General features: G+C 38.3%; 2 protein-coding genes across 8 annotated transcripts in view; both read right to left on the reverse strand.

Annotated features, from left to right (window-relative positions):
* Positions 1-13,774, reverse strand: part of LOC135224715 (inhibitory POU protein-like) — a 169,589-nt gene extending 155,815 nt beyond the window's left edge. For all 7 annotated transcript variants that reach the window (XM_064264000.1, XM_064263999.1, XM_064264001.1 and 4 more), the window contains exon 1: positions 13,628-13,774. In XM_064264000.1, the coding sequence (XP_064120070.1) occupies positions 13,628-13,774 (147 nt within the window). The remainder of the gene's footprint in view (positions 1-13,627) is intronic.
* A 931-nt stretch (positions 13,775-14,705) lies between these two features.
* On the reverse strand, positions 14,706-15,377 carry LOC135224896 (uncharacterized). The gene has a single exon (XM_064264221.1). It carries the CDS (start codon positions 15,375-15,377, stop codon positions 14,706-14,708), a length of 672 nt encoding a protein of 223 aa, XP_064120291.1.
* Between the last annotated feature and the right edge of the window lie 1,077 nt (positions 15,378-16,454).

The raw sequence follows: 16,454 nt of genomic DNA on the forward strand, positions 1-16,454 counted from the left end.
TGCGCGATTGTTCGTTTGTGCTGTAGATTTCAAAGAATGATCCACTTTCCCGGGTGATTAGAATAATAGCAACCACCTCCATCGGAATATAACATATAGTAATGATAAGTAAACAAGGGAATAACTGCACCAGAAATGAGGTTTAATACCTTCATAAAACTCGGCGCTGGCGATTATATTAGAATGAATAATAAACTCGCGAGAAATAAAACGCTAGACGGAATTATTGTTAGTTGTTTATCCGTACGAATTAATTCGGGGAGTGAAACTTTGAGGATTCCACAGACACGAATGGGATAACTGTCCTACCTTGCATAAGAAGGCAGCGCTTCTTAGGCCTATAGGCCTAGGCCGAAAACTTTGTTTACGTGGTCCAGGTGCGTTCTTTCGCTTCGCTTTTATCTCTTTACTGTTATTCGGAGGCCTGTTGAACGGTCGGTCAAGCTAACGTCCTTTGCCAAGCCTTGCGCGAAAGGAGAGAGAGAGAGAGAGAGAGGAGAGAGAGAGAGAGAGAGAGAGAGAGAGTTTCCTGGAAGTCATCCAGATTGCCGCCCTACGGTAACGCTGAGAAAATAGACAATGAATAATCAGACATATGCAAACGTTTCCGTGTTGTCAGTCATCGCGCAGACAGACAGACAGACAGACACAGAGACGTATTGACCTCGAAGACAGACGTGCCCCAGGGGGAGATCGTCCCTCATCTGTATTATAACACCTTATTTTTGTGCATATTTGCACTCCGAGGAAATTATAGATTGCCGATGGACCTTGTGCCGGGTTCGTTAGCTTTCTTGACGACTGAGTTATACGAATACATTATTCACGCGCCCGTGTCTCGTTTTGTTTCTTTGGTTATTATTATTATTGCTATTGTTTTTCTCTTGGTTCGCGAGGTGCATTATTGTGAATGTTTTATAGGTCGCTGTTGTTTTTCGGTGGGTGTTAAAATTGATCCCATTTTGAAAGGTGATGCCGGAATGGTGGACGATTTTCTTATGGAATGGAGGCGAAATTCCGCTTTTTTTTTTTTTTTTTTTTTTTTGTCCTCTGGGTGGAAAATTAATGATGGCTTCCAGGAAGACGATGGTATTACTGTCTCTCTCTCTCTCTCTCTCTCTCTCTCTCTCTCTCTCTCTCTCTCTCTCTCTTTATATATATATATATATATATATATATATATATATATATATACATATATATATGTATACATATGTGTATCTATATATATATATATATATATTGTTGTCGCATACATACATACACTTACACACGTACACACACATGCAAAACCTCATGTACGCTATCAAGTTATACATTGGCAGTCAATCATTACTTTTCCATCTTTATTCCTCGATTAAAAAACTTACTATCTTGCATGATGTAAAATAGAGATTATTATTATTATTATTATTATTATTATTATTATTATTATTATTATTATTATTATTATTATTAACGTTAGATTGAGTAGACTAGAATCGCCTTTAGCTCTATCAAGAACCCAGGTATGAGGAATACGAAAAAGCTTTAAGAAATCATAACGAAGAAGGAAGGAATAAAAATAAATGAATTTATGGAGAAACCGATAACAATAAGACAAAAAACGACAAAAAAAAAAAAAACTAAAAGATAGGTGCATGATAAAGGTCGAAGAGTTCAGTCAGTCTCCTCCGTTTCGAAACAGCCATGAAATGTATTGGTTTCTGCGTCCTACCTCCCTCTCTCCCTCCCTTCCCAACTACCTCCCTCATGTCATCTCACCCCCCCCCCCACCCCCCACCCCAGTCCTTGTCGTCTCATGTCTGCTGATCATTAAATCCGCTGTTAAAGAAATGAAGTGTGTTGCCGCATGTGTCCCATTAAAGAATAAGTGTTTGGTTATTGTAGCTTTTGTAATCACCAGCAGTCCGCTAGGTCCCAGGACGTCGGCGACGGAATATACTCTCTCTCTCTCTCTCTCTCTCTCTCTCTCTCTCTCTCTCTCTCTCTCTCTCTATATATATATATATATATATATATATATATATAGTATATATATATACTCTATATAGAAAATATCTATATTATATTTTATATTTTATAATAAAATATCTAACTTCCTCTCTATCTCTCATCTGTCTCTCTCTCATCTCTCTCTCTCATCTCTCATTCTCTCTCTCTCGTTCTCTCTCTCTCTCTCTCTCTCTCTCTATCTCTCTCTGCAGCCGCAGGAGCAGTAATAGCATTTAACGGATCAATTTTGGATCGATAAAAGCGCGTCCGTAGTATGTATGTATGTGTGTATGTGTTTGTGTGCGTTTGCATGCATGTATGCTTATGCGTGTGTAAGTGTGTGTATTTTATTTTTACGCGTGAAGTTTATATTTTGTGGGGGAAGGTATAAGACAACCTGTTCAATGGTTTATTTGCTAATATTTTTTAAAATTTATTTATTTATTTATTTATCTATATTTATTTATTTATTTATTCATTTATTTACTTATTTATTTATTTATTCAAAGCCTTTACGTCAACTAAGTGAAGTTTATATTTTATGAGACACTTACAAGACAATCGTTTCAATGGTTTATTTGCCATTTTTTTCAAAGCCTTTGCGTCACTTAATACTTTATATTTTTGTATCTACGAGTACAAATGAGATTGTAAGTTTAGGCTGCATCCGCTCACATTTATATACAAATAATAAAGGGCAGAGACGCAACGTAACAGACAGGTGTTCGGAGACTTCCTGTATTCACGACAAGTGCTGTAACCTGCGCCACTGTACTGTAATTGCACAAGACACTCGTGACGGGGTTTTTGTAACCGCAATAAAATGAGCAGCTTCTGTTTGCCTATGTATTAGTCACCAGGTCGAGTGGATTCGCAAGAGACTCCCGTATTGGGGCGGTAGTGACGTCAGTGTAATTCATGCGGCGCACTGTATGCATTACTTAAGGTTTTTGCAGCGTGCATTCAGCCCCCTAGCTGCAACCACTTTCGTCCCTTTTACTGTACCTCCTTTCATATTCACTTTGTTTTTCATCTTACTTTCCACGCTCTCCTAACGCTTGATTCATAGTGCAAACTGCTTTGAGGTTTTCTTCCTGTTACACCTTTCAAACTTTCTACTGTCAATTTCCACTTGAGCGCTGAATGACCTTATAGGTCTCAGTGCGTGGCCTTTGGCCTAAATTCTAATTTCAAGTCAACTCAACGCAAGAGACTCCCTTTCTCAATATAGGACCAACTGTTAGTCTTGGTTTCTCTGACGAATTATGGAAATCATCTGAAGAGAAATAGAAATTCTTTCGAAATAGATATATCCGTCTCAAAGGTGCAGGATTTTGATGACCGGAAGCACTTTGAAAAATTGATTTCATTACTGACATCTCTTACTTTCAGCACTTTCGTATTAATTACTGGGTTTAGGAAACGTAAAAAAAAAAAAAAAAAAAAAAATCACAGCAAAACACCGAAAAATTCGATTTTTTTTTTTTTAATGAGAGATGAAGAAAAACCACTGCTCTCATTACTAAGAACGAATGGATTGCCTAGTCGAATTTAGAAATGAATATAACCTTTCTCAAGCAAAAGAGAATTCATTTCCCTTTTGGCTTAAGGGCTGGATGCTAACGATTTGCGCGGGGACCTTATTGGTGCCAAAGCATCGACCACCGCTTCTCCTCCACCTTCATCGACATCGACATCATCATAGTAGGCCTTCTTCCCTCCCCTCCCTACTAACGCGTCTCGCCCCCACCCCCTCCAGCACCCCCGGGTCCTATATCGATTCTCACCCCACCCCCCCTTGATTTTTGATTGGGGAAGGAGGAGAAGTAGCCGCCCAGTAAGCCTATTTCTGTGAATACTTTTGCCTTCTGGACGGGAGGAGGAAAATATAAGTTCTTCCATAACAGAAATTTCTTTCGTAAAATAATATTTTCGAAAAACATTTTCTTCTTTTGGCGGGGAGGGCGATTTTCCTTTTTGCGTTAGTGGACAAATATTTAGAATTTAAGTATTCCTACTGTATTTAATAATAATAATAATAATAATAATAATAATAATAATAATAATAATAATAATAATAATAGTGTTATTTTCTACAGGTAACGAACGATATTCCGCATATCTATTCAAGAGATCAAGATAATTGTACCCGTCCAATTACTGACCAGAGTTAACGTCGCTTAACTTTTTTGGTGGAACATACAGCGGTAAAGCGAGCTTAGGCAGATCAAATGTTATTGCATAATCCAGATGCATGAAAGGTAAGTCATTAAGTTGATTTTCTAGATTTTTCTTCTTTGATATTATCATTATTATTATTACTAGCAAATTTGGGGGATGGGTAGGCGGGGTAGGATGAAACCCCATTATAAACCATCTTAGGGGTCCCCACTATAACCCTGCGAAGTTTCATGCCCATTGGAACAGCCGTTTGGCGGTCATTGAATGACAGACGGACGGACAGACATAACGCTCATTATAGTAAGATTGTGCTGGTTCGGCTGTTAAGTTATTATTGAAATATTTTAGCCAGACCAGGAGGCAGCATTGACACGGGGCAAACTAGAGCTTTCGTTCATCCCTTTTACGATGAGCTTTGAAATCCAAGTTCTGTAATCGATGTTGCCGAAGCTTTTCAAAGTTCGAAGAAAATGGAACAGTAATAAATAATATATGATTGTAGTGATTTATGGTAATGATGGGGGTAGGTACGCGGGCCTCGTGATGATAATATGTTCAATATAATCGGTTAATTCCGGTAGTGTCCTCGATCGCGTTTCCCTAACCCAAGTGCCTGATCCGTTTCTGCCTACAGAGTACTTAGAAGCTGACGAATTGAACCTTGTATGTCTATATTTAAAGAATATATAAATGAAATAAAAAAAAGATAGCAGGAGGGTCTATCCAACTTTGTATTTGTAGCGTTTCTTTCCCTCTTGTTCCCATTTTATCACATTTTTTTTCACGCCTTTCTTTCCTAATATAAAATAACAGCAGGAGGGTCTGTCCCTCTTTATATTTTTAGCGTTTCTTTTCCGCTTGTTCCCCGTTTATCACGTTTCTTTTTCGCGTCTTTCTTTCCTTAAGTATGCGCGGTATCTTGGCGTCACTTCGAAGCGAGAGACTACGATGTAAGTGATTCTATCAAATGTTCCGTCCTCTACCGCTCCTCACACTTATCAAAGTGCCGATGCTCCTTTGACGCAAGTGTCCCGAGCACATAATATCTTTGCGGGTGCTCCTTAATCCTAAGATTAGGAGAAAACGAATTCTTTCCGATATCTTTTTCGCGCTCCGTCTTATCCGAATTAATTTGGCGTTCTGTTCTAACTTTTTTTTTTTTTTTTTTTTTTTTTTTTTTTTTTTTTTTTTTGTGATTCGGGTTATTTAATCACGTCCTTCTCGGCATCAGTGGAAGCAGCAAAAGCAGATTGGGGCGAGTAATTGAGATTAGTCCCCTTTTCACAATTACTGCGATATTTGATTTGGAACTCGAAGTGTTTTTAATCTTTTTCGCGAATTTTGCATTTTTGTCTTATGAATATTTTTTCCCTTGCATTTCGTCGTATGCATAAGGTTTAACGAGTGTTCACTCTGTGTATTGCTTGTAAGTATTAACGGATGTTGGTAGAAAATTGCACTGTTTTTGTCGGTTTCCTATGAAACATTTGACTTTTAGAAATATTTCTCCTGTTGGGAACACTCCCAGTGTATTATATTTCTACATAGGCGTTGATATCCTTCAATATGGCTAAAACCTAAAAAGAGAAAACACTCTAACACGCAAAGAAATCTGTCGTATCTTTTTTTATTATAAGATTTATGTTCAAGTTTCCTGGAGATTATATATCCCTCCTTGCAATCGCTAGCAATTTACACCCTTGTTCATTTGCACATTTATTTTATATTTCGTATTCCAACCTGGAAAATGTATTCTACTTAAGATTTTTATTTTAGCCGACTGGCTGTGTTGTTATGATTGCGATAACATTCCCTTGTCAAATCTTCAAGACCTCAAAGAACCGCTTTAAAATTTCTGACTTAATCAGGGTCTTAAACTTGATTTTCGTTAGAACATTCACCTCAGATTTTGTTCGATAATTTATTTAATTGCTTAGCTATTTATTTTTGGGTATTTGAGCGTTTATCTATATTTTTAACGATAGAGTCGAGCCCTATCTACGCAATATCCTAGTCAATATACCTATCTTTCAGGGCTTCCCCTCTTCCCAAGAGTTTATTCTTTAATTTATTTAATTGTTTACGAGTTATTTTTTTGGTAATTGACCTCAGAGTTTATTCGTCTTTTTAACGATAGTCTCGAACCCTATCTCCGTAATATCCTAGTCAATATACCCATCTCTCAATGGCCCCCCACCCCCTTCCTCCGGAAGAGCTTATAGCAATCAGCCCGTCGCGATATATACCGCCGATCATTTCTGTCTCCCCACCAGAAGTAAGCAATTGGGTGAAGTGCTTTAGTGCGGCGTCGGCGTACGCCTTGCACGTGCGACATCGAGTACGTGCTGCACGCACGCTATCTATTGTATAGAGAGAGAGAGAGAGGAGAGAGAGAGAGATCTTAACGTGTTTCCCCTCCCCGGCGCGACGCAGCGACCGTCATCACCTGTGAGCACTTCAGCACAAAAAGACACACGGGCGGTTTAAACCATTAAGTTTCTCCTCCTCCTCTTCTTCTTCTTGGACGTTGCAACCCGTCATATCCAGCGAGGTCGCGCTCTCTCTCTTTCGCGATAGAGAGAGAGAGAGAGAGAGAGAACGAGAGAGAGAGAGAGAGAGAGAGAGTGGCTTTCGGTAGCTGCGTTGCTCTGGCTTTTTCGCGCGAAAAAAGAACCAATCGAATGAGAGAAAAGCGGGAATGAGGCGTTGTGATTGGCGTAGGTACACGTCGGGAGCGGTTCCGGCCGCGTGTCGGCTAACAACATTATTGTTGGTGAGGCACTTAGGCAATTATTTGACAAAGCCGAAACTATTACAGCAATGGTTATATATCGACCCGGGCCACAGGAGAGAGAGAGAGAGAGAAAGAGAGAGAGAGAGAGAGAGAGAGAGAGAGTTGAAGCAATGTCCCGATGAGGTCCGTTCGTTTGTGGGTTGGGGGAGGGGAATGAGGGGAAGGGGAAACTGGAGATTTTGGATCCGCTGGGACAACCTGGCAAAAAAAAAAATTTTTAGGGCCAAACTTGACCGGACAATTATGGTGATGATAGAATCAAGCGACTTCAAACATAAATCAAATCTGCGATCTGTGTAGAAATGTAAAACAGTAACATAGAAGCATAAAAAAATATTTCTAAATATATATAAAAAAAAAACTTCGAAATATTTATATCTCTGATGTAAACATTTCTTAAGTTTACCTTCTGGAATTAGAGTACACACATTAGTATTTAAGGCGATGTAAGATATGAAACTTATTTTTTCCCGTTTGATCACTAATAATATTAAGCTCAGTATGTGTGTCTTTTATGCGTATGTGCGTCTTTTATGAATGTATGTGTATATGTATGTGAGGGGCGGTCAGCTTTTCTTGATTAAAATATTTCCTGATACATTACTCAATTCAAGATAAAACGTGAAGCGGCCTTTTATAAATACCGTTATTATTATTATTATTATTATTATTATTATTATTATTATTATTATTATTATTATTATTATTATTATTATTATTATTATTATTATTATTATTGATGCTACTGAACGCAAGGACCGGTAAGGCCCACCATTCGACAGCGAGTCGGTCAAAGTAGACTAAATATGAAGCATTATCGATTTTTATTCCATTATGCGCCCCGAATACATTACTTAGACGCGCTATGATTTATATATCATCTGATTATGGGAAAATCGCTCTTCGTAGGCATACAGGATAAGCCGCCTCGGAGTTGCTTCTGAAAAGAGAATTAAGCCGAGGAATAGTTTAATGACGAGAAACGTTAGAATTTTGTCGATGGTTATTTTATTATTGAAAATCGAATCAAGATGGGTATGATTATTAAACCGCCAATTTGTAGGTTTATAAATAATCCTTTCTCTCTCTCTCTCTCTCTCTCTCTCTCTCTCTCTCTCTTTCAGAAGTAGGCTTTTGATATTTTTTTTATTCTTTGTCGCTTTTCATCGTCTCCCGAAATCTAATATTGAGCCATGAATTATTCTTCTCCATTTTATCACTGATCAAGAGGTCTCCTGACCGTAATTTATTTTCTCTCTCTCTCTCTCTCTCTCTCTCTCTCTCTCCTCCTCCCGGAAAAGAAGTGATATTTTCCGGTCTAATGTACTTTTTCGTTTCTGTCAGTGATAACGAGCTTATACATCTACAACTGAAATTATTATTATATCATTATTATTATTATTCTTATTATTATTATTATTATTATTATTATTATTATTATTATTATTATTATTATTATTATTATTGTAGTACCAACTGTTTGTTCTTTAAGAGCATTCATTATATGACTCTCGCTTCAATAGGCAGAGGACACAACGTATATATATATATATATATATATATATATATATATATATATATATATTATATATATATATATATATATATATATATATATATTGAGCAGAAATATGTTTCCATAGTTCACAGCGACAAACAAATGTAATAAGATTTACTCCTTTATTTATTTTTGTTTTGTTTTACTATATTTTATTTATTTATTTTGTTTGTTTGGTTGTTTGTTTTCTGAGGCTACTAAAATTAAACAGCCATATGGATGTTATAGTCTGCGTCATATGAACGTATGTTTACTTTTGTTTTATAATTGCTTTCTTTTTGAACACCGGTACCAGTAAGTTTTTTTTATACAGATATTAAAAAGATATTTCTTGTCCTTCAGCATCAGTTTTTTATATCTTATTTAAATTTATTACCAAAACCAAAACAGTTTTGCGCTATTGTATACGCTGTGGTTTCCTTTGATATAAGAATTACAGATGTGTGCAACTGAATACTTTATATGTGAACATTTGCATACACATTATATATACACATATGTTTGTACATATATGTAGTATATATAAATGTACACACACACACATACGATATATATACTTATATTAGCTCCTACAGATTCACTACTCGCTGTGGCGTATTTCGTAAAATACTTCATTTTATGAATTATCGTTAACAACGATGTCGAATCATTTAATTCGGACAGAATGAATATTGAACACCTCTGATGAATTAGCGTTGAAGAAAATAAAGGACACTCATAATGTCATTGCTTTACCCGTAGAGTTATGTTCATATTCGTGAGATGTTGCCCTGTATTTTTTCCATAAATAAATAGTTAAATAGTTGCTTGATATGGGAACAGAATCCGTACAGTGATGATACATAATTATAATCTACGCAGATTATTATATGTAATATTCGCGTGCGTATGGGAGAGAATTTGACGCGTATTTATAAAAAAAAAAAAAGTATAATTATACGCAAAGCGCCGTATAATAATCACGATGTGTGATTTAGATTTTACCGCAATGTCGCCATGGAGCCAAATAAACTTTGAAATGATTCTGATTCCCCAGGGGACTAAAATAATCGCTGTGGAAAAACAGAATTTTATTTTTTTTCAAGGGAAATTTGAACGAGAGAGAGAGAGAGAGAGAGAGAGAGAGAGAGAGAGAGAGAGAGAGAGAGAGAGAGAGAGAAAAAATTTCAAAGGAATCAACGCTCCATGTTGAGGGATCATTGTGATTCGATAACTGTTTGATTATTTCAAGAGAATTTTCTAAAGTTAATGCTTAGACAGTTTATTTTACTTTATTTTTACTTGTTTCCGAAACTGACAAAAAAAAAAAAGTACAAATTCGCTTAAAGTGTCTTTGTAACAAAATATGCATTACTTGAACTTCATATTGTATCCTAGCTTGATATTCAAACATGGCGTATTCACATTGAAACCTATTTTTATTATGTAGAATAATACTTTACTTTTAATAAACAAGAATCAAAATATTTTCGTGAATCTAACCCCGCCCCCAACACAAAATTGGCGTTCCCGGCCAGTTACCACTGGACCCACATATGCCTCAGCCTTTTCAATTAATTCGATTTCCATCCGTGACTATTAATTCCTCAAGTGGAGAGAGAGAGAAGAAAGAGAGAGAGAGAGAGAGAGAGAGAGGAGAGAGAGAGAGAGAGAGAGGAATTCACCAGTGTCAACCCTCTCTTGATCCCTGTTTGGTAATCACTTTCGTTCGGAGTGATTCTGTCTGAAGGAGTTCAGCTATCATCCAAACACCGCCCCAGACAGATCTTCAGCCGTTTTTATTTTCAAGATGGTTCCTTTATTTCGTTAAAGTAAAAGACCTCCCGCTTTCCGCTTTTGATCGTGGAAATTTGGGTAATAATGATGATGATGTCAAGTTGGTAGTCAAAATTTAGTTTTATTATTATTATTATTATTATTATTATTATTATTATTATTATTATTATATTATTATTATTATTATATGATATGATGTTGTCAAGTTGTTAGTCGAAATTTAGTTTTTTTTTATTATTATTACTATTATTATTATTACCATCTCGCCGCAAATGTTTTGTTTATTAGTGCCTGATGCTTCCTTATGAGTGCGTGAAAAGGAATGTATGCATATAGCCAGCGTAGTTTTAGATTTAGCGTTATCATTATGTGAATTTCTAACGCGCGCGCGCGCAAACCATATATATATATATATATATATATATATATATATATATATATATATAATATATATATTATGATATATTAATGCCATGAAATTGTGATAGCCACAATGCCCCCTTAACTTCTTGAATCCTTTGCTCTTTTTGGATACGCTTGTTACTACAAAGTCTGAAGATCCAAGTTCAAAGACATTTGAAGTAGAAATTGTAATGTCTGGTCCTGGGAAACGAACCCAGGTCCAATAATCACAAAGAGGTCACGTTGCCGACCTGACCACATGACCTGGTAAATAAAATGTGACCAGTAGATTCTACATATATATTATATATATACTTTATATATATATATATATATGTATATATATATATCTATATATATATATTTATATATATATATAAATGTGTGTGTGTGTATACATGCACATACACACAATTCCCTCCACGGGGATAATGCCAGAGACCAAATTCAGGCTGCTCTTACCGTCCTGACCACCACCGGCCCATTTAAAAAGGTCTTTTTTGTTAACTGGTGTATACAGAGAGCTACAAATGCCTTTGTATTTCTCTCTGCCGCAGTTAATAAAAGCTCTCGAAAGGCCCCCACACCCTCCCCGCCCCACCGCCCTTCCAAAGGTCGTCGAAACGGTCGAGTAACCTATAGGTGTGGTGTCCCATTTCCCTTCGGAGGATTTCAAGGATTTCGGCCTCCTCGAGGAAATAAAGGTTGGAATTTCATATATATATCATACATATATATATATATATATATATATATATATATATATATATATATATATATATATGTATATATATATATATATATATGCATATACATTATACTTCATTCGTTGAAATGTTACTTAGCATATAAAATTCGTTTACACACCGGAAAATATACAATATACACACACACACACACACACACATATATATATAATATATATATATATATATATATATGTATATATATATATATATACTATACACACACGCACATACATATATTACTTTTCATCAGCCGAAACAGGACTCGGAATATGAAATTCACTCGCTCAGTGGGAATTATACCATATTCCAATTTTATTCCGCTATTTATCCTATTTTAAACGTCGTGATATGCAGATTCCTAACAAGAAAGGAATACAGCGCATGAAGGAAAGAAACGATCATATATGCAGTTAAGGTATGAGAAACTCTGTGTGAAACATATACTTTTAAATTTGTAAAAGTCTCAATATGTATCTTTATATATATGTATATAATATATACATATAGGTATGTGTGTGTTATGTCGGAGAAGAGAGAAATATAGCTAATGACCTCATTGAACAGAAGTTTCTTTCGTATTTCCTATAGGTATATATATATATATATATATATATATATATATATATATATGTGTGTGTGTGTGTGTGTGTGTGTGTGTGTGTGTGTGTGTGTGTGTATCTTGATCTGATGTAGATGCGTTAAACAACCTTCCAGTAACTCATCCATTGACAAAATACAACTTTTTTTTAGGTATTTTTCCGGCACTCGCTTTTTCTTAGAATCTTTGGTAAGAAGTCGATGAGAAAAAATCGTGGGTAACGTTGAAAAAAAAAATTCTAAAGACGCAAATAAAAATAGTTTCGTCTCGAGAACCTTTTAGTTAAGGCTTCTAGTACATATCTAGGATTGATTAAGTGAGCAAACTTTCCCTCCCGCTGTATGGATCAGTCATCAATTTATTTCATACACGAGTTTAATACCACTATTAGTGTGGATTTATTACCTGTTCGGTAAAGCGGTTACCCATTAGAGTTCTATTTTTTTATATATAATCTTTAGAGTAAATGCTTAATGATATGAATTAGCTTTGGCTATTTGAGGCAGTTACAGCTTGTATAATAATCTGTAAGGGGCTATTGGTTGCGAAAGCTGATTACCATCAAAGGGACAATGAGTAGGGGAAAAAAACACACAAATATCGACACAGTTTCACTTGCAGTTTGTACGATATATATTTTGTGCCGTATGGTTATAAAATTATACCGATTGTAGAACAATATGGATTGTGTTCATGAACGTATATTTCTCTTCTTGCGTTGATGTATGTTTAGCAAGTGTATAGTTCATGATTATCGGCATTCCAGGTCATAATTTCGCTGTTGGAATGACGCAAAGTGAATGTCATACGGAGAAATGAACAGACTATTGTAATGCACTGATGAAAATTCAAACATATATTTTAGGATATTCAGGAGGTAGTTATTTTATAAATATACCCGTTTGAGTGAAGAAATACGTTAATAACTCCCTGAAATGTTATTACGAGAGAAAAACGATTATTAAAATCGGAAAGACACCAAGATTGATGATGAAAATTTTACATGAAAAAATAGAGGCGATTTGTAAAATGAAATAAGTATTAAGATATCTAAGTAGGAAATCTGTTACTTCTACTCCGATACTTCTGGAAAAAAATTAATTGGTCACATAAATATCCCTATTTAATTATTGAAGCAGAAAACTCCGATGAAATAAAAAATAATTAAATTCATTTGTTATCACAGCAGGTTATATTTAGAGCCAGAGTACCAACTGAAATAATGAGCATCTTGTGTCACTGCCATTCTTCCCTTTGAATTCCACTTTGGGAATTGGAATAAATACCTAAACACTTTCCAGAACGCAAGACTAATGCCTGGCTGACATTAATTCTTTATGCAATAATTAATCAAAGAAAGGATAATTGTGGAAAAAAAAATGTGCGACGAGGGAATTTGAAGAAAGCCAAGTCGATTATCCGTCACAGGTCCCAAAAGCTTGATTATTCATACTGCACAATTGTTAACACACCGAGAATATATATAGATACATACATACATCAACAGCACAAAGAAAAAGCGTCAGACGAGAGGAGAATATGGACAAAACGAAAGAATAGATTGATGCACTTACAGAAACTGGAGCGTTGCTCATGCACCGTCGCATGGGATCCGGTGAGCGATAAGTCGGGCTGTAGCGGCCGGTGAACGCCGCTGGCCCATTGGACGAGATCGGCGCTCCCAGAGGCTTCGAACTCATCATTTTGTCGGGAGAATACATTCTACAATGTCTTTGGTATATTTCTGAATAGGGAATGGTGACTTCTTTTTCCGAAAAAGCTACTCTCGACACGCTGTCCCCTTCCCTGTCTAGGTTATTTATCTTTTTTTATTAGCCGTCCGCGGTTTCTCCGTTTATTATTATTTTCTCGTGTACGGAATCACTTACTTCAACCAGGCTCAAATGGCGGGTAAGTCCGCCCCCTTATTTCGGTTTGCCAGTCTCACGGAGATTGTGTGTTCTGCGCGGGGTAATGTTTTCTATTCAATACTAATCGGACGCTAATCGGAGATTGCGTTCAATAAAACAGTTTGTTGGATTACGGATAAATCGCGCGCGTTCACGAAACCAGAAAATTCAAGTTTTATATTTCTCTCTCGTTAATCTTCCTGCAGTTCTTTGTATTAGACGACCAGAGACGACACACAGCAAGGAAGTCAGAGGCCCCGCGGAGGAGAAGAAGAAAGGCGTTCCTTTCGTCAATCTCAGAGGAGAGGCTTCCACATCGTTGTCGCTGTGACTTTGGCTGCTTCTACACTGACGGATGATCCCTGGGGCCAAAGCAGCAGACGAATCACTTGTAGAGCCATTAAGGTCATGTCTTGACACCCAGGCAACAACAACACCTTTGATTCGCTACTTTTCCCCCTCTCTCACCTGCTGTGTGTGTGTGTGTGTCTTATCCACGCCCTACTCCTCTTTCCTCTTTCTTCTTCTTCCTCTTCTTCTTCTTCTTCTTACCGACTCGAGAGATCTTCCAGATCCTCTTTTATAGACCTTTGGGCCTCCCTGTAGCTGTGGCTCTCTCTCCTCTCTCTCTCTCACGCTCACACACTCACTCTCTCCCTCTTTTCCTCTTTCTCCTCCTCCAGTCTCCCTCGTCTCCCTTTCGCGGGGAGCACAAGAAAGCTACTGATGATCCACCTACGGCTCAGCTTCGGCTCGATCCCCTTACTGTCAGATTATTTTCCCCTCGTCCAGATGATGGCGATGATGATGATGATGATGATGTCGGCCCACAAGACCACGAATACGAAGATGGCAACTCGTAGAAGGAGGAAGAGAAGGAGGAGGAGGAGGAGATGGAAGAGGAGAAGTAGGAGGAGGCGGCAAAAATGCTGTCGCGAGTGTTGGCGGTGGGGGCGACCAACGAGGAGTAGGAGGAGGTGGAGGGAGGAGGAGAAGGAGAATGAGAATAAGAAGAAGATGAAGGTCTGGCAGAGGAGGTCTTGTCCTTCGGGATGGCGGCGGCGGCGGCGGGAGATTCGGCAGCAGGAGCAGTAGCAGCTAGAAGGGCCGCGACGGCACTGAGAATGGCGGATAAGAAGGACACCGCCGACGGTAACAGTGCCTGTGTGTGTCGCTCCTCCGTCGGGATTATTTCAGCAATCGAGTCGTTGTCGATACGTGGCAGCAGCAGCAGGAGGAGGAGGAGGAGGCCCGACAAGCGGTTGTCGTAGTAGTTTTGTTGGTCGTAGGTGGAGGAGTAGCAGCAGGTGGAGGAAGAGTGGAAGCAGCGGAGATTGGTGGAAGAGTTTGCCTTTCCTCGGCTTCTTCTTGCTTCGTGACTTCCGAGCAGCACCGGCGATAGAGAGAACAACATGGCAGACGCGGCAGAACTCGGAACCCTCACAAGAGCGACTGTGACGACATCTTGTTTACCTCCCGGATCAGCCTCGGCTTATTAGCAACGATTACGAATGCATATGCATGTCCCTCCTCGCCGCGATTCGGCGTGCGGAAAAAAAAAAAAACTTGTTACTAAGTTCCTTTCTTATATTATTATTTTTAAACGGATGTTCGTTTCGACTTATTCGATCAAAGAAATATAAGAATGCGAGTGGAAATAATTTGCGACGGAAATGATTATTTTAACACAGCCGTTCACAAGCAAAAGGTCCAACTTTCCTTGCACTGTTTACTGTCTGGCTTCCAACCAACACTTGCGCTCCAGCCACTTCCACGTTTGCAAGGAAAATGAAGCTAACGCACCAATGTTTATTGTATTTGTCTATCTATCAGACCACCTGTACCGGCCATTGGGCGTGACGTCACCGTACTCGTTGCCAGATTGCTGCATCGGCGCCAAAAACCGCCGTTTTCGCCACGGAATCGATCGTTTCGTTGCGGTGCTCAAACGAGGCGAAACCCAATGTGACAGGCATCTCGTAGACGCCCGAACAATCTGGGCACGAGCAAATCCTACGGGCAATTAATTAGAAACAATCCCAGGTTAATGGGCATTCTTTTTCCAGCCTCTTTGCGTGACGTCACAGGTATGGATTTCACAGGGCGCCGGCGCAGTTCACTCGCCACTGTGACCCCGCGCTGGAAACTTGGCTTTCGGACGGTGGCTCTGCCTCCCGCTGCTCACACTCGCTCGCCTCCACAACACGCACCACGCCGCCCTCTCCCGCCCTGCCTGGAACGAACATGGCTGACGCTCTTTCCACACAAGAAGGCGAATTTTGCCTCCTTTCGACGGCTCCCTCGGCTCCTTTCCCTGCCGAGGAGACGCGGCGAGGTCGAGGATGAGTGGAGGGCAACCGCAGGTCGAACGCTGCTGGATGGAGAGCGAGTGGTTCCAAAGGGAATCACTAAGGGGAAATTATTTATGAATGCATTTCAGAGTTTTATCGGCGTTCCGATGATTATGTTTTTAGTGAATTCTGATTTGCAG

The sequence above is a fragment of the Macrobrachium nipponense genome, chromosome 12 (genome assembly GCF_015104395.2).
Source record: "Macrobrachium nipponense isolate FS-2020 chromosome 12, ASM1510439v2, whole genome shotgun sequence".
NCBI lineage: Eukaryota > Metazoa > Arthropoda > Malacostraca > Decapoda > Palaemonidae > Macrobrachium > Macrobrachium nipponense.

Coding starts and splice junctions, on each gene's coding strand:
- LOC135224896 (XM_064264221.1), bottom strand. CDS start 15,377: ATGTTGTTCTCTCTATCGCCGGTGCTGCTCGGAAGTCACGAAGCAAGA.